Below are 23,166 nucleotides of genomic sequence, written 5' to 3'. Positions count from 1 at the left end.
ATTTAGGAACACAATTTACTAATCTCTAGACACTTGCTATAACATGAAATAATAATAGGTGTAAATATATGATGCAAACTACTAATAATTATAAATAGCAGAATGTAGGCACCCTATATATAGAAAGGAGCAAAGCAGTGATATTTGAGGGAGCAGGCAAGCAGGCAGGGCCCATGACTTAGATCATAGGAACCTACACAACACAAAACACTGTTGCTACATGTAGGTTTTATTTCATTAGTTTTTTATTTTATATTTTGGAAATGTACATCCAGGTTTTTTTCCTTTAAATTTTTTTTTGGGGGCCCCCCAAGAGAGTGGGGCCCTAAGCTAGAGCTTTTTTAGTTTATACATAAATCCGGCACTGCACAGAATCCTAGAACTGGGAAGGGATTCCCAGAGGTCCTCTAGTCCACCCCATTGCTCCTTTAATGCAAGTCTGCTCTCCTCCAGGAGAGAGCATCCCAGTCACAAAGACCTGCTTGCCTGGGGACGATCAGCACAGCGGTCGGCCTTGGCGAGAGAGCTGTGCGGAGGATTTCCGGAGACACCTTCTCTTCTGTGGGACGGAGGTCATCCAGGCCAAGGGTCCAGTGAGAGCCGTCGTTCTGCGGACCGGTGGGTGACAGCATTGGCCGGGAGCAGGGCAGCGGGGGAGGCGGGGGGAGGGGGCTTCTGCCCGATTTGCTGAGCGTCACCCTGCCACCTCCTGAATTGTAGAACTGTAGAGTTGAGAGGGGCCCCCAGAGGCCATCCATCCCAACCCCCGGCAATGCAGGAATCGCAGCTCAGGAATCCCAGATGGGGGACCAGCCAGCCATCTCGTTCCCTCTCTCCTCCGTCCCTAAGGTCAGTGCAGAGAGACCTCTGGGTTGGCCCAGTCCAGGCACCAGATCTGAACTGGGAGGACACGGGGGCCCTTCTCCCAGATGAGCCAGGGGGGCTTTGGAGTGGCTTCAGGGCTTTGCAGAATCTGACCCCCCGTGGACATGCTCTCTTCACCTGTGCATCATTTTTACCCCATGTTCCCCTCCCCTTCACCTGAGCACATGGTGGAGTCCTGGGTTGCGGTCTACAAAGAGGGAAGGGGCTGGGATTCCGCCCTCCATCCAGCTTCAAAGCCCAATCCATACAGGAGGAGCCAAAAGGAAGACAACTGGCCAAGGTTTATTTGCGTCATTCATCTACAAAAATATTTATATGACGCTAGTTCACGGTGGGGACGGGACGTGGGTGGCACTGTGGTCTAAGCCACTGAGCCTCCTGGGCTTGCCGATCAGAAGGTCGGCGGTTCGAATCCCCGCGACGGGGTGAACTCCCGTTGCTCTGTCCCTGCTCCTGCCCACCTAGCAGTTCGAAAGCACGTCAAAGTGCAAGTAGATAAATAGGTACCGCTCCAGTGGGAAGGTAAACTGCATTTCCATGCGCTGCTCTGGTTTCGCCAGAAGCGGCTTAGTCATGCTGGCCACATGACCCAGAAAAACTGTCTGTGGACAAACGTCGGCTCCCTTGGCCAGTAAAGCGAGATAAGCACCGAAACCCCAGAGTCGTTCACCACTGGACTTAACTGTCAGGGGTCCTTTACCTTTTACCTTAGTTCACAGAGGAGAAAAAGCAAAGCGGTTCACAGTACAGTGGTACCTCGGGTTACATATGCTTCAGGTTACATACGCTTCAGGTTACACACTCCGCTAACCCAGAAATAGTGCTTCAGGTTAAGAACTTTGCTTCAGGATAAGAAAAGAAATCGGGCTCTGGTGGCGCGGTGGCAGCAGGAGGCCCCATTAGCTAAAGTGGTGCTTCAGGTTAAGAACAGTTTCAGGTTAAGAATGGACCTCCGGAACGAATTAAGTACTTAACCCGAGGTACCATTGTACAATTCAATCTGAGACAGACTGAATTGTATAATAGTGAGAGGCTCACATGAGCCTGCACGGTCCTGGTATGTTCCCTTGAATCCCTCTTAAAATAATAAGGATGTGACCATCTTATTCAAAATCAACAAAAGAAGTTTACTCACATCAGTTCACAGTTGGATTACTGAAGGAAGATTTAGTTACAAATATGTACATGTGGCTCTACCCCATATGGGGGAATAATCCCAGTGCTTCTGTTAGTTGAGAGCTAGCAGAGCAGTCCTAGCTAGAAGCTGGTCAAATTTAGAAGGAAGTCAAAAAGAGAGAGAGAGTGCTCTGTGACTCGTCCTTTTGTTACCTGGACAGGTAAGGTCACGCTCACCTTCTATCACATGCAAAAGGAAGGATGCTCCAGCCAGGAGGAACAGGAAGTTTCAACTGGCTGGACCAAACATCCTCTTGCATGTCCACTCTAGGAAAACAAGGAATGTTGTACTTGACTGCCTCTCATGGATCACACCCCCCAAATCCCAGTTGCTGGAAAACAATGGCGGGGAGAGTTGCCCTTGTGCTCAGATCCTGCCTTCAGCTTTTCCCCACTGAGGCATCTGGTTGGTCACGGTGAGAGCAGGGTCTGGACGGGGTGGGCCACTGGCCTCATCCAGCCCAGGCTCTTCTCAGCTTCTCCTGCTCTGCCTTCCCAGGTTTCAACACAGCGAAAGGTGACCTGGTGAGGTCCATTCTGTACCCGAAGCCCCTGAATTTCCGTCTCTACAGGGACGGCATCCGCTTCCTCCTCTGCCTCATTGGGATCGCGGCCATCGGGATGGTCTATGCCGTCTGCGTCTTTGTCCTCAACGGGGTGAGCGGTTGGCGCCCAAAGAGCGGATCTCCCATGGGATCCTCCAGGGGGAGGGGGGAACCCTGCTCAGGAACCCCTCCCTTCAGAAACCAGGGAGACACTCTTTGCGCAGATGCGACACACACACACACACAATTTTTATCTATTTTCTATTTAATATTATACATTCACATCATTATTATCTACTTTTCCTCCCTGGCTCTTTAGAGCCTATCAACCTCCTTTCCTCCGGCCTCAGGGCTTTCAAAATTAACCCTTATATCATTGCATTTTATACGTTTTCCAGTTCTAATTACTCTCATTACAAAATGGCTCAAAATTTAAATAAAGGTAGAGAGATAGAAAATTTCTCATTGCAAGTCTTCAGACACCCCTGCTGGTGATGTTAATTGCTTACAATAATCCTTCAGATATCATATAAATTTACTGCAATCCTTTTGGAATACTCGATCATGCTGGTTTGGGATTTTTCCCATCAGCTTCACCAGTTCTGGAAAGTCCATCATCTTCATCTAGACGTGATGGCTGAGCGTTTTGCATCGTGGCCGTTTTGACATTTTGGTTTTAGTACTTTTCTGGCAGCACGATATTGCTGGTTTCTCTGAGACGCCTGAAAGTTCATCAGAATCTCATATTAAAATGAAGGCAGGAGACTTTTATTTTTCCAAACACATTCCAACTTTTGCCCATGTGGCCATTTCCCTTTTTCCTCTGTCCCTTGTATTTGTTGACAGGAAAACACGTGGTCTTTGTTCCCCTAAACAGTCTCGCCGCCATATGTGGTGGACTTGTAAAAGGGTAAAAGAATATTGGGAAATGATCCATAATGAATTGAAAAAAAATGTTTAAAAGTACTTTCCCCAAAAACCCCGGAGTCCTTTCTGTTGGGGATAATTCAGACTGAAATTCCCAGGTGTCAAAAAAGGTTATTTATGTGTGCTACCACTGCGGCCTGTGTTTTGTTAGCCCCCAAAATGGAAATTGAGCCAGGTCCCAACCAAAGAAGTGTGGCAATTTAAACTGAAAGAATATGCACAACTCGCAGACTTAACATATAGAACAAGGGAACCAGAAGAACATATGTTTAGAGAAGATTGGAAAACGTTTATTGAATATATGGGAAATAAGTGTGTATAGCTGAAAATGTTGGCAGCATTAAGATAAATTCAACAGTGTAAATTTTTTTTTTATGGATGCAATAATGGAATACTGAATGGTATAGTTTCTGTAAAATATGCTGGGATTTATGATATGTAAAATGAACCACGGAAAGAGAAGGGAAGTCATTGATATCTTAAGGATGTAAAATGAGTATTTTAAGTTGTAAAACAGAAATATATATCTATATCTATATTTCTATATATCTATATAGGTATCTATATAGATATATAGATATTTATATAGATATATAGATATCTACAGTATATAGATATATAGATATCTATATAGATATATAGATATAGATAGCAGTGTCACTGCCAGTGTCTACTGGGGGCCCCTGAATTTTGAACCCTCTACTTGGGGGCTGCCTTCTTGGTTGGTATCATTAGGAATGTTTTTTTGTGTGTTGTTGGTTAGTTTTTGTTGTTGTTATTATTATTATTATTATTATTATTATTATTATTATTATTATTATTGCTATGGAGGCAGAGCATAGCCATTGTGGCCGGCAAGAGCCATGGGTTTCACGTGGCCTTTCCAACCTGCCCTGCTGATCTGGGTGCTAATTCTGCTCCCTTCCCTGAGCCAGGAGGAGGCTGGTGAGGTGGTGAAGAAGGCGCTGGATGTGATCACCATTGCGGTCCCTCCCGCCCTGCCGGCTGCACTGACCACGGGGATCATTTACACCCAGAGGCGGCTGAAGAAAAAAGGGATCTTCTGTATCAGCCCTCAGAGGATCAATGTGTGCGGCCAGCTGAACCTCATCTGCTTCGACAAGGTGCGCTGGGAAGTCAGCAGGGAGAGGAAGCCCCCTTGGCCTGGAGGATCTGGGGGGTCTTCAAGGCTCTTGGCTTGGCTGATGGGAAGCCGCAGAATGTTCACAAGCAGTCCAAGTATGGCCACCCTAGCCTAGTGCAACACCCTCCTTCCGTCCAGCGTCCAGTCAGATCCTTTAGGGATGCAAATCTGAATTCTGACTGGTCTTCAGAGCTGCAGTGCTCCTGCTGCTGGAGGAGAATATTTCTTCCCAGTTTGAGACTACTACTAGTAGTAGTACAGTCACACCTCATGTTACATCCGCTTCATGTTACATTCTTTCAGGTTACGTCCCGTGGCGACCCGGAAGTACCGGAAAGGGTTACTTCCGGGTTTCACCGCTCGCGCATGCGCAGAAGCGCAAAATGACGGCATGCGCATGCGCAGAAGCGGCAAATCGCAACCCACGTGTGCGCAGACGCGCCGCTGCGGGTTGCACTCTTTTCATTTTGCGAACAGGCCTCCAGAACGGATCCCGTTCGCAATCAGAGGTACCACTGCAGTAGCCGAATTTCATTTCTATACCGCTTTATATTTTAAAGAAAAATCTCAGAGTGGTTTACAGCATATTAAAACATCCATAAAACATTCTGAAGAAAGTCAAATATAGAGCATACAGTCAAAGCAACATGATTCAGAGAAAATTAAATATTAAAGATTTCAAAATAAAACATTACAAGGGAGGTCAACATGTTTAGCACAAAGTTAACCAAAATAAACTTAAACATTTCAAAAAAAACACACGCCACATTTCTAAGTGAAGTCAAATATAAAATGCACATTGCAAACAGTGTGACTATGAAGCTAAACCACGCTTGCTCTCAGCCTCCTCCCTGCGTCCGAAGGAGCACAGCACCCAAGGGAGAAGGGGCCTTTGAGCGCCAAGTGGGAAGCCCTCTAAGAGCCCGGGGGTGGGGTGAGGTTACCTCCATGCTGAGCTCTGTGGATGAGGCCCCTGACCCCCCAAGGAAGGTCCCCAGGCCAGCTGCCCTTTCCCCCATGGCTCCTCTTCCTCCTCCTCCAACTTCAGGTCTTGCAATGTCTTGTTTTGTCCTTGCCCGCCATCCTGGCACCTCTGACCAATTCCCCTGCCGCTCCCCAGACTGGCACCTTAACCGAAGACGGACTGGATCTCTGGGGGCTGGTCCTGGCCAAAGGAAAGAGGTACCTGCCTGTCTTGTATTTCCACCAAAGAAAATCCTCTCTCTTGCAAAACAGAACACTCTAAACAAGAATAAGCAACAAGTCGGCTAATAATATATTGACAGTATTTTTTATAACACTACAGTGGACCCTCTAGTTACATACCACTCTGCATACTTAACTTTCGGGTTATGAATGAGGCAAATCCGGAAGTGTATAATTCCGGGTTCTGCCGCACGTGCATGCGCAGAAGTGCTCTGCACACTGCATGCGTGCGCAGAAGTGCTCAATCATGCCGCAAACGTGTGCAGAAGTGGTGCCTCTGCCTACGGACTTTTCGGGTTGTGGACGGACCCCTGGAACGAATTTAATTTGTATCCAGAGGGTCCATTGTTTCAAAATTCATAAACAGAAGATGTATAACATGTGCATGGAGTCACAAACTAATAAGGATCAAATCAATGTTCCATGAACTGGAATGGCAGGAGTGGGAAATCATTGTCAAAGATCACTGCAATGGAGGCAGAAGGCCTTCCAACATTCAATATTCCACAAACATGAGATGATGGGTGCTCCGAACATCGCAATAGGGTGCTCCGAGCACAGCAGCAGACGGGACAGTTCTTCCAGGATAATGAACTGTTTCAATGATAATTCTCCATCCGCTAGCAATAATATAAAATGAAATCCATTATGTTCAAATACAATACAGTCATACCTTGGGTTACAAAAGCTTCAGCTTGTGTTTTTTCGGGTTGCGGACCGCTGAAACCCGGAAGTACCGGAATGGGTTACTTCCAGGTTTCGGCAGTCGTGCATGTGCAGAAGCGCTGAATTGCAACCCGCGTGTGCGCAGACATGCCGCTGCAGGTTGCGAATGTGCATCCCACACGGATCACGTTTGCAACCGGAGCGTCCACTGGACTGAGATTGAAATGTCAATATTATTAGCCGACGTGTTGCTTGTTGTCGTCTCATATTTCCACGCAGCTCTTCAGCCCAAAGTTTCCAGGGTGGTTTAGAATGACTAATAATAGGCTGCGCTGTGCATTGCAGGGGGGGTGGACTGGATGATCCCTGGGGGCCCCTCCCAGCTGGACGGTTCTGTGATTCTTGACTGGGAGACTTTTTGCAGGCTCCGAAACACACCTGTTGGGCCGGTCCCTCTGGGCGCCCTGCTTGCCTCATGCCGCCTGCTCTCCTCTCTCCCCGCAGCTTCCAGGCTGCCCACTGCCTCTCCTCCGGCCCCCCGCTGCCCTGGGGCCTGGCGTGCGGAGCCATGGCCACCTGCCACTCCTTGCTGCTGCTGGACGGGAAGATCCAGGGAGATCCGCTGGACCTGAAGATGTTCGAGGCGACCGGCTGGGTGAAGCTCTCTCTTTGCTGTGCAGAAGCTCAGGGCTCGGGGGGGGGGAGGGTGCCAGCTCGGGGGGGGGGGGACAGTGGGGGGGGGGAGCGCTGCTTGGCAGGCCAGGCTGGTGGGAAAGCCCTTGGCACCGGGTGGCTCCTTCAGGAGAACATCCCTCTGCCCTGCTCTCCCCTCCAAGGGCACAGGGATCTCTTTTGGTAGAGACTGCTTTTCAAATAGCTCAGTCGGAAGAGCACGAGACTCTTATTATTATTTTTATATAATTTTTATTAATTTTCAGCATATCATTTTCAACAGTAATTAAACATATTTTAACATCTTATACAACTTTTTTGACTTCCATCAATCTCATCTGAAAATTTTCCAATCAGATCACTAAATATGCATTTCCCACTTCCTCAATTACATTTAACTCATAACTGATATCACTATTCTTTCTCTAATTTGCAATGCTTCATACATTTCTCCTTACACAGCTTCTTGTAGTCCTACTAGCGTAATTTGTTGATTACAGTTGCTCTTCAAATAGTTCATATATTTCTTCCAATCCTCTGTAAATCTCTGTTCCCGCAGGTTTCGAATCCTTCCTGTCATTTTATCTAATTCTGCATAGTCCGTTAATATTGTCTGCCATTCTTCTTTCGTCGGAATTTTTTCTTGCTTCCATTTCTGGGCTAACAATATGATTATGAGACTCTTAATCTCAGGGTTGTGGGGTTTGAATCCCACGTTGGACAAAAGATTCCCTTTTTAATATATAAATATTTTTTATTAATTTTTCATTCATAACAATCCAATGCAGGCCACATTAATACAATACCAAATCATGCTACAATCAAAAGAGCCAATTATTCAGTTCCAAATTAAATATTTTTGGATGACTTCCTGTGTTCTGTTTATCAGGAGATGATGTTATTCCTTGGTCCTGCTCCAATTCTGGATAAAAGAGGGCTGCATTGCAGAGGGTCAGACTGGATGACCCTCGGGGGTCCCTTCCGACTCCACTGGATTCTTGCTCTCCCCCCCCCCCCGGTACCTTTTTTTGGCACCTGCTAAAAAAGTTTTTGTTGAGGCCAGGCCACCAGACAAAGGGAATGTGAATGTATGTTTTGACCTGTTTTTTTGTCTATTGCAGATTTTATCTTTTGAATGTTGTTTTTACTTATCATTTTTCATTGTTTCATTCTCTTTGTAAAGTGCTTTGATGTGTTTTGATCTTTTTACAACTGCGCAGCGTACAAATTTGGTGAAATTCATATGAATAGATAAATGTGAGGGATGAAGGCACCCCCTCCCCCCCCCAAAGTTCCCAGACTGATCATTTCATTCTTTTAAATCTGCTAGTTAACTTGTCATTTAAATGAGTGCAAGCTACTTTAATCCTAACTGGGATCTGCTGTTGTATTTAACTTGAATAAACAGGAAATTGAGGATTCCAGCAGAGAAGATGGAGAATGGGCAGGTGCCACGATAGTCAGGCCAGGAGTCAAGGCCCAACAGGTGAGCCCAGGTGTCTGTCACTCACCTTGGACAGGTAGAGTCGGGGGGGGGGGGAGCAGGCAGATCAGGCAACTTGCTGACCCAGAAGTTTGGCTCCCTCCACTTCTGCGTTCCTCTGGGATTAATGAATCTCTTCCTGCCCAAGGAGAGGCAGCGACTAGCCCAAGGTCACCCAGTGAGTTTCATGGCTGAGCATGGATTCGAACCCAAGCCCAGCACTTTCACCACTGCCCTTGCTCTCCAGGTTCTAGATTTAAATGCCCCCCCCTGTCACTGTCAGGGGGGCTTCGGAGTGTGTAATTATAATCGGGAAAACGCTCCATGTGGGTGGGGGGTTGAATAACTCCCTCCTCCCGTGGTGCCATGGCCCTGATCCAAGTTGTGCCCCCTGGGGTTGCTCCAGGGCATAGCTGTCAACTTTTCCCTTTTCTTGCGAGGTTGACAGCTATGCTCCAGGGCCCCTGCCATCCGACCCCTGGGACCGCTGGCCAGGAGCCCCTCTCCCTCCTCGCTGCCCCCGGTGCCCTGTTCCTCTTGCCTGTCTCCCCAGGGTGCTGCTGCCGTGGGCGGCATGGCCATCTTACGCCAGTTCCCGTTCTCTTCAGCCCTGCAGAGGATGTCTGTCGTCGCCCAGGAGTTTGGAGGGGAGCGCCACGTCTACATGAAGGGGGCACCCGAGAGAGTGGTCAGCTTCTGCTGGCCAGCGACAGGTGACCGACAGCTTTGCAGGCATTGCCCCCTTCACTCCCCCCCCCACCCCATGCCAGTTTTGGGGGGTGATCTTTGCGGAGAACTTGCTCAAGGCCTCTCAGGACTGGGACTTGCCCCCACCCCTCCTTGGTTAGCCGAGTTTGGAGACCAGCCCTGAGCCAGGATCCTGCCCTGCCATGGAGGGATGCTCTTCTTTCTCGGCAGGCGGAAACAGAGGAATGGAGAGGCTCTGGCCTCAAGCACTCTGCACATGGGCAGAAGGGTCTCTCAGGAAGGGCAGGAGGGGAGATGCGCTCTTGTGCTCTGATCCTGCTCACAGGAAACCCTCCGGGGCTGCTGTGAGCAGGGCCGGATTGAGATTTGATGAGACCCTCAGCTACTGAAGGTAATGGAACCCTTTCTATGTCCAGCTGTCCTTTGTCCACAACAAATTGTCACTGGTTTTTTTGTTGTTGAATATATGCTATATGGTCATTGATGGACCTCATAGGTATCTAAGCGATGACAAACCTAGTCAGCATCTTAAAAAGCAGAGACATCACCTTGCCAACAAAGGTCCATATAGTTAAAGCCATGGTTTTCCCAGTGGTGATGTATGGAAGTGAGAGCTGGACCATCAAGAAGGCTGATCACTGAAGAATGGATGCTTTGAATTCTGGTGCTGGAGGAGACTCTTGAGAGTCCCATGGACTGCAAGAAGATCCAACCTCTCCATTCTGAAGGAAATCAGCCCTGAGTGCTCACTGGAAGGACAGATCCTGAAGCTGAGGCTCCAAGACTTGGGTCACCTCATGAGAAGAGAAGACTCCCTGGAAAAGACCCTGATGTTGGGAAAGATGGAGGGCGCAAGGAGAAGGGGATGGCAGAGGACGAGATGGTGGGACAGTGTTCTTGAAGCTACCAGCATGAGTTTGACCAAACTGCGGGAGGCAGTGGAAGACAGGAGGGCCTGGCGTGCTCTGGTCCAGGGGGTCACGAAGAGGCAGACATGACTAAACGACTAAACAACAGCAATAGGTTATCTCAAGCCATTTGCACATGTTGCCAGACAACCAGTCCATGCAGAATGTAGGCACCCTATATATAGAAAGGAGCAAAGCAGTGATATTTTAGGGAGCAGGTGAGTAGGCGGGGCCCGTTATTTACATCCAAGGAGCCTACACAATACAAAACACTGTTGCTGGGTGTAGGTTTTATTGTATTTGTTTTTTATCTTAATTCTTAATTTTTTTTGAAATGTACATCCAGATTTTTTCCTTTAATTTGGGGAGAGGGGCCTCCAAGAGAGTGGAGCCGTAAGCTAGAGCTGTCTCTGCCTGAGAGAGCAGGGCCCAGGGGCTGGAGAGGCCACTTCTAGCAGACCCTCTTTCTGTCCTTGCGTTCCCAGTGCCCGACACCTTCCCCAGCAAACTCCAGCATTACACCTCTCGGGGCTTCAGAGTCATTGGGCTGGCGCAAAAAAGTCTGCCGGCGGGAATGGAAGTGGCTTCCCTGACAAGGTAAAAGAAAAAGCCTGTGTGTGTGCATGTGTGTGTGTGTGTGTGAGAGAGAGAGAGAGAGAGAGAGAGAGAGAGAGAGAGAGATGGATGGGTGTCCAGGATCCCCTGAAGTGGATGGTGCCGACCAAGGCTCTCTGCCTGAGGTCATTCTAAAACAGGGGTCAGCAAACTTACTGCACCTCGGGCTGGTGTCTCCAGCGCCGATCACGTGGCGGGCTGGAGGACAGGGGAGCGTGTGCCCATACGCGTGCGCACATGCTATTTCAGGTGCACTTCCGGGTTGGAGGAGCACCAGAAATAGCTTGCGGGCATGTGCACGGGCCTCCTCAGACCCAGATGTGCACCGGAAATAATGCTTGTGCATGCGCAAATGATGCTTGCACATGCGCACAAGCTATTTCAGGTGCTCCTCTGACCTGGAAGTGGGCAGCCGTGCAGCACAGCGCCAGTAAGAGCGGGCGGCGGGGTTCACCATGGGCTGGATAAACGAGTCCCTGGGGCCTTATCTGGCCCGCGGACCTTAGTTTGGAGACCCCTGTTCTAAAAACTAGCTAAGCCCAGAGGAAGTTGGGAGAAAGTCACGGGTCCAGCAGAGCCAGAAAGCAAAGCCCAGACTCCGTAGCAGCGCCTGAGGAGTTAGAACTCGCCTCTGAGGCTGCAGGTGCTTCCTGTTTTTTTAAGACAGCAAAATCCATGTGGTTGGTTGCTTCCCACTCCCTCGCCATTTCCACATTTGGAGACATTTGGATTATGCGGCCTTGAAAACTCATGGAGTCATAAGCCTGCGGGGATGGGTCACCTACCTCCAAAGCCTGCAATGCTAGAATCTCAACTCAAGAAACCCTGGCAGGCAGCCCTCGCAGGAAGGAGAGTCCTCCGCCATCTCAGGGAGGTCCATTCCCCTCTCTGTTACCATCCAACCGTCATTCCTGATGTTTCATCAGAATCTCCTTCCTTGGTCATCTTGGTGGCCCACGTCTGCACACAAGCCGAGGCTGGATGGCTGCTGCCGTGAGGTCCGTGGAGGCAACTGGTTGCCCACGGTGGGAGGCAGAATGCCGGACTGGGCAGCCCTCCCTGGCCTGATCCAGGAGGGCTCCCAAGAAGAGCTCTGCAGCAGGATCAGACCAAGGGCTTCCCAGGTCCAGCATTGGACTTTTGCAATCTTCTCTCCTAGTTCAAGGGCAAAGGCCTGACTTATTCTGCTCCCTGCCAGCTTGGCCGCTTCAGGATGCGGCCAGCTGGATCTCCGTAGCCCTGACCCGCCTGCTTCTTCCATCCAAGGGAGCAGCTGGAATCTGGCCTGAGCTTCTTGGGGCTCCTGATCTTGGAGAACCGGCTGAAAAGCGAGACGAAGTCCGTCCTGGAGGAACTCAGCGCCGCTCGCATCCGGAGTGTGATGGTTACAGGTGGGAGAGCCGTTTGCGGGTGCTGGAAGCCAGAGAAAGAAATGGAGGGGTCCCTTGGGTGCTGAGCTCCCTGCCCCAGTTTCAAAGGCCCCTGGGCTGTCAGAGCTCTCAGAGGTGGCCGGGAATGCCTGTCCTTTCCCCCAGCACCAATCAGAGTGCAAAGTGCTTTACATCCCTCATTTCATTTATTCACCCCAAGGCTGTTCCTCAAGCTTCCCAGCTGTGCAGGGCCTTGAACCCGTAACATGGGCCAATAAACCTGGAACACTTCAGCTTGGGATGGGCTCTCAGAAGAACATGCAGCCTGCCTCTCTCCAATCTGTGGGAAAGTTCAGGGATGCAGGAGAGGATATATTGTTTGATTATAGCCTTTCCAACTTCTGTAAACAGGTTCACAATTTAGCAGAGTAACATTCCCCTTTTTAAATTCACAGCAGATGCATTTGCTCAGGCTCGCTAAAGCCTCTGTAATAACTGTTCTGGTATTTTCCCCTTATTCCCTCATAAAAGATAAGACATGACACAGCCTTCTTTAAAAGTATAAAAAGAGTTTACTCACACATCATTCTGTTCACAATAGGATCCCAGAAGACAGACTTAGCTTAGAAAAGTAACATACACCTGGAAACTATCTCATAAGGAAACAGTCCCTTTGTCCTCTCTTGACTGGAGGCCAAGAGAGCATCTTTGGCTAAGCAGATGTTGCTTCTTTGATGCATGCAGTCAAAGAGAGAGAGATGGCTGCCCTGCCCTGTGCTTTTGTTACCTGCACAGGTGAGGCCACGCCCACCTCTAGCTACATGCAGAGGAAGTTTGTCCCAGCCCAGAAGGAAACAGGAAGTTGACCTGCTGGCTGGTCAAACATTCCTCCCCATTTGTAAACATGTTCACTCTAGGAATGTTGTACTTGACTGCTCTTGTGTTTCACATCCCACCCCTTGTCATTGTCTTCTCTCTCTCGGGCTGCCCACCATCATAGAATGGTAGATTTGGGAGGGGTCCTCTTGTCCAGCCCCCTGACATGTGGCCATCCAGCCTCTGTCTAAAAGCCTCCATGAAGGAGAGTCTGCCCCCTTCTGAGGGTGACCATTCCGTTGTCAAACAGCTCTGATAATAATAAATTAATAATAATAATAATAATAATAATAATAATAATAATAATAATTTTATCATTATTATTTGTACCTCACCCATCTGACTGGGTTGCCCCAGCTACTCTGGGCAGCTTCCAACATACCGTATTTTTCGCTCTATACGAGGCACCAGACCATAAGGCACACCTAGTTTTTGGAGGAGGAAAACAAGGAAAAAAATATTCTGAATCCCAGAAGCCAGAACAGCAAGAGGGATCGCTGCGCAGCGACCCCTCTTGCTGTTCTGGGCTTCTGGGACAGCTGCGCAGCCTGCATTCGCTCCACAAGACGCACACACATTTCCCCTTACATTTTAGGAGAGAAAAAGTGTGTCTTATAGAGCGAAAGATACGGTATATAAAAACATAATAAACATTAGAAAATTCTTCCTGCTGCCGGAAAGTTCTTCCTGACGTTTAGTCTGAAGGAGCGCAGCCTGTTCCCCTTGGCAGAGCCAAAGAATTTGTGCAGAGTGCCCCCTCTGGACGTCAAGATCCCAACGCGCAGGGCATGACGCCCCTGTCTTGACTTTCCAGGTGACAACATTCAGACGGCAATTACCGTCGCCCGAAATGCCAGCCTGATTCCTCCGGGCAGCCGAGTGATCCTTGTGGAGGTGAGCGGCCAGCCTGGGCTCCCCTCGCCCTCCATCGCCTGGGAGCTCCTGGAGGAGAGCAAAGACGACCAGGCTGACAGCAGCGAGTCCAAGGTGAGGGTCCCGGGGGGCTCCCTGGAGGGGGTTCCTTCTCGCCACTTTTGGATCTTGGGTGGGGCTGGCAGAGCAGAGCAAGGCATACCAGGCAAAAGAGGGCATGACCCAGGGGTGCCCTAGCCGCCCTCAGCACCTTCTGACGCAGCACAGAGCCCCCGAGTCTGGCCTGGGCATCCGTCCCAGGGCACCTGTTTTTTTGGTCTTTGTTTTAATTAATCTTTATTGGTTTAAAATCAACACAAAGAAAATTCAGAAAAAAGAGCAAAGAGAAAAAGAAAACAAAGACATGACAAAATTATACAAAAGGGAAAAAATATAGAATACATCATTTACAAACAAACAAACAAGAATATGTAACACTGCTTCACAAATGCACAAAAATATTTCCATCATCAACTTCCGACTTCCTTGATGTGGGTTCTTTTTTTCCTCGATTCCTTGCCTCTGATTTTACCTAAATCTTGTTTGTATTCTTTTTACCTTATTTCAATTCGAGAGTTATTCAAAGCATTCTCAAGTTTCCATATGGGGACCCTGTTCTTTTAGATATTGTTTATACATCTCCCATTCCTTTTTAAACTTTTGAGTCAATCAATCTCTATTTCCCCCCATCATATATGCTAATTCCATGTATTCTGGGGGACCTGCCTCTGCCGGGGGGGGGGGGGACCTGGTCTGAGGCCAGAAGAAGCAGGTGCCTCATCCCTTCCTCCTCTTTTGCAGGAGAGATACCTGGAAGTGGGAGGAGGAGGAAGAGGACCTGATCCTGGAAGGGGCAGGTACCACTTCTGCCTGGATGGGAGAACCTACGAGGTCCTCAGTCAGCACTTCAGGCACTTGCTCCCAAAGGTGAGTTGGGACCCCTGGGGGCGTCTCTCGGGGGGGGGGGGTGCACGGCACATTCAGACAGAGCCCCTTGTTTGGGGGAGGGCAATAGAGCATTTGTTTGGCATGCAGACTGCCCTCTCCGGCAGCATCTCCAGGTAGGGCTGGGAGAGCTGCTGCTGCCAGTTGAGCGGGCAATACGGCCCAATGCTCTGACCTGGAACAAGGCAGCACCCGGCGCTCCATGCTGTGCTTCCAAGGAGGCTGGTCGGATCCAGCCAGGCCTGGGAGCCCCCCCAGGCTGCCTCTGCCCTTCTGCCCGCCCACCTGGGCGCTGGCCCAAGCCGCTGCGCCCGACTCCTTCCCCAGCCTGCCCCTGAGGCTGGGCCTGGGCTCTGCGCCCTCTTTCTCCCCACAGCTTCTCCTGGACGGGACGGTGTTTGCTCGGATGTCTCCACCTCAGAAGGCCAGCCTGGTGCAGGAGCTCCAGAAGATGGAGTGAGTGAGCCCAAGCTCAGGAAACACACAGTGGGGGTGGGGTGGGGAGGCAGTGTGGTGCAATGGTTAGAGCGCTGGGAAACTCCAGGGTCCAAATCCCCATTCAGCCCTGAAGCCCACCGGGTGGGAGGTGGCCTGGTCGCCCGCTCTTGGCCTGGTCTACCTCACAGGGATGTTGGGAGAATAAAAGTTGTAGAACCACCTTAAGGTGCCCTTCAAAACCTCCAGAATTTAAGCCACGATCTGCCATCTCTAGAAATCTTAAAACGTGTCTTGAGCTATTATTGCCACCTGGCTGCAGCAGAGGGAATGCAGTGAGCCTGCTCTAGATCATTATATATTATATTATATTAGATATTAGATATTTTCTCCAGGCAGCTTACAGATAAAAATAAGAGCAGCTAAAAACATGGGGTGGGGTGGGGGGAATCATTAAAAGACAATTAAACATTGGTAGAATTAAATCTATCTCTATACCATCTGGTTAGGGACGCAGGTGGCGCTGTGGGTTAAAGCCGATCGAAAGGTCGGCGGTTCGAATCCCTGCGGCGGGGTGCGCTCCCGTTGCTCAGTCCCAGCGCCTGCCAACCTAGCAGTTCGAAAGCACCTCCAGGTGCAAGTAGATAAATAGGGACCGCTTACCAGCGGGAAGGTAAACGGCGTTTCCGTGTGCGGCTCTGGCTCGCCAGAGCAGCGATGTCACGCTGGCCACGTGACCCGGAAGTGTCTCCGGACAGCGCTGGCCCCTGGCCTCTTAAGTGAGATGGGCGCACAACCCCAGAGTCTGTCAAGACTGGCCCGTACGGGCAGGGGTACCTTTACCTTTACCTTATACCATCTGGTTGGCTTTCCTGATTTTTGTACAAGCTCCCAGGAACATTGGCAGCAGAGGACTGTTAAAGGGCTTCTGTGCCAAAATTCCCGCTAGGGTTTCCCACTCTCTGCTCAGAAGGCAGCAGTTGTGCTGCAATTTGCCAATGCCTTGCCTGACCTGCATGAGTTTGGGCTCACCCAGACTTCCTTTTGCGCTGTGCTTTCCAGCAACAGACTTCAAAGCTCTGGGTTTTGTTTGGTTTGGTTTTTGCCCTCCGCATAAACACACGTTTTACCACTGAAGCAGAGCAAATGTCAGTCTGCCAAAAACACCGTTGCCGTTTGCTCTGGTGGCGGGTTTCCCTGCGGAAAGTGCCAGGGCAAATAATAATAATAATAATGATTTATTATTTATACCCCGCCCATCTGACTGGTCTCCCCAGCCACTCTGGGCGGCTTCCAACCAAATATCAAAAACAATACAGTGTCAGACATTAAAAACTTCCCTAAACAGGGCTGCCTTCAGATGTCTTCTGAGAGTCATATAGTTGTTTCTTTCCTTGACATCTGATGGGAGGGCGTTCCACAGGGCGGGCGCCACCACTGAGAAGGCCCTCTGCCTGGTTCCCTGTAACCTCACTTCTCGCAGTAAGGGAACCGCCAGAAGACTCTCGGCGCTGCACCTCAGTGTCCAGGCTGAACGATGGGGGTGGAGACGCTCCTTCAGGTCTACTGGGCTGAGGCCGTTTACATGGCTTTAAAGGTCAGCACCAACACTTTGAATTGTGCTTGGAAATGTACTGGGAGCCAATGCAGATCTCTCAGGACCGGTGTTATGGGGTCTCGTTGGCCGCTCCCAGTCACCAGTCTAGCTGCCGCATTCTGGATTAATTGCAGTTTCTGGGTCACCTTCAAAGGTAGCCCCACGTAGAGCGCATTGCAGTAGTCGAAGTGGGAGATAACCAGAGCATGCACCACTCTGGCGAGACAGTCCACAGGCAGGGAGGGTCTCATCCTGCATACCAGTTGGAGCTGGTAGACAGCTGCCCTGGACAGAATTAACCTGCGCCTGAACAGATTAAACAACCCTGAATACTCTGCTTGGACACGGAGCTTTAAAGCACAAATGCTGTGCCGAGAAAGACGATGCAAAAGGGAGTCTGGGTGAGCCCTTTCGGTGTGTTTGAGTGACTTTCCCCCCCTGCACCAGAAACTCCAGCGGGTGCAGAATGCTGCTGCGAGGCTTCTTACGGGGTCCTTGCCGCGGGATCACATTCACCCGGTTCTATACCAGCTGCACTGGCTCCCGGTGGAGTATAGGATCAGGTTTAAGGTGCTGGTTTTAACCTTTAAAGCCCTATACGGCCTAGGACCCTCGTACCTATGGGACCGCCTCTCCTGGTATGTCCCACAGAGGAACTTACGGTCTGCAAATAAAAACATCTTGGAGGTCCTGGGCCACAGGGAGGTTAGGCTGGCCTCAACCAGAGCCAGGGCTTTTTCGGCTGTGGCCCCGATCTGGTGGAACGCTCTGTCCCAAGAGACTAGGGCCCTGCGGGACTTGACATCTTTCCACAGGGCCTGCAAGACGGAGCTGTTCCACCAGGCCTTTGGCCAGGGCACAGACTGACCCCCTCCTTTGGCAATCCTCACAGAACTCTAGCCCAATGGTTGCCATCAATTTGATTTGAAGTATTTTTTTAATGAAATGATTTTAGAATGTTGTATTATTTTATTGTTGTTAGCCGCCCTGAGCCCGGCTTCAGCTGGGGAGGGCAGGATATAAATAAAAATTTATTATTATTATTATTTCCTTTCCCAGCTACTTTGTGGGCATGTGTGGAGATGGTGCCAACGACTGCGGGGTCAGTACTGAACTATATTTCAAAACCTTCCAAAGGGGTCCATCATCTCCAGGGAGGGGTGGCCTCTTCCAGGCCAGGTGCAGGACGGAGCAGATCCACGGGCAAATGTCACCTGCAATTGGTCCTGAGCAAAGCTCAGCGATGCCCAGCGATGCCCATGGACCTGCTGCTCTGCCCTCCTCTTTTTGGGCAGCCTGCGCTTTGGAACTCCCTGCCGATGGATAGCCGCCAGGCGCTTTTGCAATTCACTTTTTGGTGCCCATTTAAAGCCCTCTTGCTTAGACAAGCCTGCTCAGGTGCTTGGAAAATCAATGCAAGCTTCAATCTGTTGTAGTCTGCTGCTATTTTAACCTTTCAAAAGTCATATATATATATATATATATATATATATATATATATATATATAATTTTTTTATTAAGTTTCTGAAAAATTTTATACATATAAAACAAAACCATTTCAAACATTAAAATACCCTTCGACCGCTTTCCCTCCCTTCACGGGTTCCATCTTTAAGATTAAATTTACTGCATCTTTTACCCTTACCTATTTATTATATAACCATAATTACCATTAAAAAATCACATTACAAGTGTCTTTACACTTGTAATGCCAGAGATTTTTAACTGCTTACAGTGGGCTTTAAAATAAATTACAAATTTACTCCAGTCTTTAGAAAATACTTGATCTTCCTGGTTTCGGATCTTCCCCTCAGTTTTTCAAAAAGGAGTGCTGCTGTCAATTTATCTTCTTGATCATTTTACTTGCTTTGTCCTTTTTTTTTTTTTTGCTTTGTTGCTGTTTTCATTTTTACAATCCTAGAATCGTGGAGTTGGAAGGGACCCTGAGGGCATCCAGTCCAGCCCCCTGCAAGGCAGGAATCTTTTTAGCCCACGTGGGTCTTGAACCCACAGCCCTGAGATTAAGAGTCGGATGCTTTACCAACTGAGCTAACTAAAATAAACTCCCAGGCCTGCCGCACAGTTCCTTCCCCCTCGGCCACCCCAGAGTATTGCCAGCTGCTTCGAGGGGTTGCTGGCCTGCCGGTTCTGCAGAGCGCCAGGTGGCGTGTGTCTGGGGTGCTGGCGGTGGCATCTCAGGGTGTGTCGGTCGCCCAGGGCTTCCTGCACCGCAAGCACATCCCTTCCTTGCCCCAAGTCCTGAGACTGGGCTGCTGTTGCCTTTCAGGCCCTGAAAGTGGCCCATGTCGGCATCTCTCTCTCCAAGCAGGAGGCCTCGGTGGCTTCCCCCTTCACCTCCAAGACCCCCAACATCGAGTGCGTCCCAGAGCTGATCAGGTGAGCCCCAGAATCCGGTGGGGAAGGTGGGGCCCTCTATCCCCCTGGTGAGCAGTCAAGCCGGGGTGGGGACGCAGTGTTGAGATTTCCATTCCGCCTTAAGGAACAGATGTGTGGGATTGTTACGTGTCACATGTCTGTTTACATTCCAGCACAGCTTGCTGGGAACTTCCGTTGTGTATAGCTTTTGCTTTTCCCATTCCCTCTGAGACGACATAAGAGAGAGAGACGACATGTTTCTTTGTCCTGATTTATGATTAATAAATCCGTAGTTGTAGCATGCTTCCACAAGCCTCAGGCCTATTCTGTGTGCGCAGTTCTCTCTGCTGATAGCGCGCCCTGACTTTGAAGCCCGGGGCGCTGATTTACGTCGGAGCATGGGCCGATGGAAGGAGACGGCACAGCTGGGGCTTGCCATCTGGCCTCCCAGCCCCCTGCATGTTGACACGCAGAGTGGGGGGCCTGAGCTGGCACAGGTTGGCAGGAGGCCGTGCAGAGGGCTAGAAACCCCCCAAGAGGCCCCACTTTCCTCCTTTGCCTGGTTCCCAGTTCTCTAAGTTGGAGGGGATCCCAAGGGTTCTGCAGTCCACCCCCGCCGCAAGACAGGCCTCTCCAGGCCCTCCTTGCCAACCCTTCTCCCTCTCCTCCTTCTCCCCACAGGCAAGGCCGTTGTGCCCTCGTCACCTCCTTCTGCATGTTCAAATACATGGCTCTCTACAGCACCATCCAATACCTGGGAGTCCTGCTCCTCTACTGGGTACAGGACCAGGGGAAGGGGGTGGGCACGGGGGGGGGTGTCTCTCCGATGGTTGGGTGTCCTCCATGCGTGATCCGGAGGGCAAGGGAGCTGCTGCACTCCAAACCAAGGGATTCTTCCCCCTTCTGAAGCTTTTACCCTCCAGAAGTTCTTCCTGATGTTGAGCCGAAATGTCCTTCCTCGCAACTTGAATCTGTTGGTTTGGGTGCTGCCCTCTGGAGCTGCCGGAATCCGGCTGGCTCCGGGCCCCCTGTCCAGCCAGCACAGAAGGGGCCACGTGGCTCCGTTTGGTGTGTGGTCGTGAGAAGCAGCGGTGGGTGGGGCGTTGGGGGTGCCTGGGCCCTGGACCCTCAACCTGGCTCCCTCCTGCTCTTCTTCTCTTCCAGCAACTGAACTCCTTTGGGAATTACCAGTTTCTGTTCCAAGACCTGGCCATCAGCACTCTCGTTGGCATGACAAGTAAGCTCTTCCTAGCGGCTCCGGGTTAGGGTGCCGGCCCCTCTGGGCTCTGGGGGGCCTTCTGGCTGCCCCAGGGACGTCCCCACCACCCACCTCTCTCTTTGCAGTGAGCCTGAATCATGCCCACCCCAAGCTGGTTCCTCACAGGCCCCCCGACCAGCTCACCTCTCCGCCTCTGCTGCTCTCCCTGGTGCTGAACCTTCTCCTCAGCCTGGCCATGCAGGTCTGTGGCTTCGTCTTGGTGCAGAAGCAGCCCTGGTACTCCACCAGAGACCTCCTCAGGTAGGGAGGCCTGGCTGCTGCCTGGTGATGGGCTGGGGGACCCTCCTGGGGGGAAGGTGGGGGAGAGAAGGCTGGCTCCTGGCATCCCTGACTCCATCCCCGGGGTCCTTTTCAGCGCTTGCTCTCCTGGGAACAAAAGCGATGCCGCGTTCCCAGCCTCGCCCAGCAACCAGACGGAGGCCGACGTGGACAACGGGTACAAGAGCTACGAAAACACCACCGTGTGGCTTCTCTCCACCTTCAACTGCCTCCTGGTGGCTCTGGTCTTCTCCAAGGGGAAGCCCTTCAGGCAACCCGTGTACAGAAATTGTAAGAGCAACGAGAACGGCTGGTGGGGTTGTGGGTGGAGAGAGACGTGGCCCCTCAGAGACCCCAAGAGCCAGGATCCCCATCGGAGGTGGGCTGCATCCAGACCCCCCCCCCCGCCTTCCAGAAGCATCGCAAGTCCTCTCACTTTGGGTCGGCCTTTGGACAATGCTTAGTCTGTTTTTATTTTGACGTGCTTGGTTAGAACTCTAGGACCCTCGTACCTATGGGACCGCCTCTCCCGATATGCCCCGTGGAGGACCTTAAGGTCCATAAATAGCAACACCCTAGGGGTCCCGGGCCCTAAGGAAGTCAGATTAGCCTCAACCAGAGCCAGGGCCTTTTCAGTGATGGCTCCGGCCTGGTGGAACGCTTGTCTCATGAGACCAGGGCCCTGCGGGATCTGATTTCTTTCCGCAAGACCTGTAAAACAGAGTTGTTCCGTCTGGCCTTTCGCTTGGAGCCCATTTGATTCCCTCCCCCTCTTTCCTTTTTCCTTCTGTGATGGAACCCCTATTTGGGGACTTCCCTGGCTTTTTCTGGCCCACGTAGGACCAGTCTGGATAGTTGGCCTTGGTGAAGATTTGACGTTTTCATCCCCAAAAAGTTTCTGATTTGAGTTTCTATTGAAATGAGGCTGCGTTTTAATGTTGTATTTTAATCTTGTTTTTAAGTTGTATCTTAACTAATTGTTTTATATCTGGTAAGCCCGGTCTTGGCTGGGGAGGGTGGGGTATAAATAAAATTATTATTATTATTATTAAAACAATAAATCATGGAATTGTAGAGTTGAAAGGGACTCCGTAGGGATGCAATGCAGGACAGATGGCCATCCAGCCTCTGCTTAAAAAGACCCAGTGAATAACAGAACCATAGAATTGCAGTGTTGAAAGGGACCCCAGGGGGTCATCCAGTCCAACCCTCTGCAACGTAGGAATCTCAGCTGAAGCATCCATGACCGAGGGCCACCCAGCCTCTGCTTAAAAACCTCCACGGAGGAAGCGTCCACCACCTCCTGAGGAGACCCTTCCCCTGTGCAGTGGCTCTTCCTTTTGGAAAGTTCTCATCTTTGTTTGGAATCTCCTTCCTTGTCTTCACATCCCTCAGTTCAGATCCCAGCCAGAAAACAAGCCTGCTCCCTGCCAGCTCTGCAGGCTGCTGAAGCCCCCAGGCCCGCTCTCAACTCCCCGTGACCTTTGGGGACCTCCCGACTCTCCAGTTCCATGGCTCTGTGCCCCCCTCTCCCCAACGGCCTTCCTCCCCCAGTTCACCCCCAACCGCCTTCTCCTTCCAGATGTCTTCCTCCTGGTCCTGGGGGCGCAGCTGGGCGTCTGCCTCTTCTTCCTCTTTGCCCACATTGAGGGTCTCTATGCCACGATGGATGTGAGTAGAAATGCCCCCCCCCTCGCCCCAAGTGCTGCAGCCCATCCCTAGTCCCCCCCCCCTCCCGCTGCCCCTCTGGGGGGGGGTCTCTTGGTAGGCCTGGCGTGAGACCCCTCCCTCAAGCCCTGCAGGGCCACTGGGGGCAGAGCCCTCTTTGAGGTGGCTTATAAGGTTCCTTTGTGAGAGGGGCCCCGCCTAACACCCCCTCTTAAAATATTCCTCCTGCCCAAATGCTTAGGAAGTTATTTAGAATTTTAAACCTGGTTTAGCATTTTAACTTTTCACACGTTTTAAAGCATTGTGAATTTTTTCGGGATCATTTTTTCTTTTTTAAATAAACCACTTTGAGCCCCCCCCGCTTTTACACTCCAGCAGCATATAAAACTTATGAAAGAAAGAAATACTTTTTTTAAAAAAAGGATCTGATCCCCTGTGCATCTCCTTCCCTTGCTGTCATCCCAGATGTATGTTTAATTGGGGTTTTCAAGCAGCACAATTAATCACTAGCTCC

General features: G+C 50.5%; 1 protein-coding gene across 4 annotated transcripts in view; it reads left to right on the top strand.

The window, feature by feature from the left end:
* The window catches only part of LOC307216897 (putative cation-transporting ATPase 13A4), a 48,272-nt gene that overhangs the window by 21,706 nt on the left and 3,400 nt on the right, over window positions 1–23,166 (top strand). For 2 of the 4 annotated variants that reach the window (XM_079977664.1, XM_079977665.1), the window contains exons 10-28: window positions 454–618; window positions 2,561–2,718; window positions 4,469–4,657; window positions 5,798–5,859; window positions 7,054–7,204; window positions 8,630–8,707; window positions 9,258–9,417; window positions 10,806–10,917; window positions 12,202–12,326; window positions 13,996–14,168; window positions 14,895–15,020; window positions 15,415–15,494; window positions 18,130–18,172; window positions 19,359–19,468; window positions 20,129–20,225; window positions 20,612–20,684; window positions 20,792–20,966; window positions 21,082–21,275; window positions 22,567–22,655. In XM_079977664.1, the coding sequence (XP_079833790.1) occupies window positions 454–618; window positions 2,561–2,718; window positions 4,469–4,657; window positions 5,798–5,859; window positions 7,054–7,204; window positions 8,630–8,707; window positions 9,258–9,417; window positions 10,806–10,917; window positions 12,202–12,326; window positions 13,996–14,168; window positions 14,895–15,020; window positions 15,415–15,494; window positions 18,130–18,172; window positions 19,359–19,468; window positions 20,129–20,225; window positions 20,612–20,684; window positions 20,792–20,966; window positions 21,082–21,275; window positions 22,567–22,655 (2,360 nt within the window). The remainder of the gene's footprint in view (window positions 1–453; window positions 619–2,560; window positions 2,719–4,468; window positions 4,658–5,797; window positions 5,860–7,053; window positions 7,205–8,629; window positions 8,708–9,257; window positions 9,418–10,805; window positions 10,918–12,201; window positions 12,327–13,995; window positions 14,169–14,894; window positions 15,021–15,414; window positions 15,495–18,129; window positions 18,173–19,358; window positions 19,469–20,128; window positions 20,226–20,611; window positions 20,685–20,791; window positions 20,967–21,081; window positions 21,276–22,566; window positions 22,656–23,166) is intronic. The other 2 variants (XM_079977666.1, XM_079977667.1) reach the window with 2 other exon arrangements.

Source organism: Podarcis cretensis (genome assembly GCF_951804945.1).
Source record: "Podarcis cretensis genome assembly, chromosome: 5".
Taxonomy (NCBI): Eukaryota; Metazoa; Chordata; class Lepidosauria; order Squamata; family Lacertidae; genus Podarcis; species Podarcis cretensis.
The sequence above is the reverse complement of the archived record's forward strand: the minus strand, read 5'-3'. Positions and strand labels throughout refer to the sequence as shown.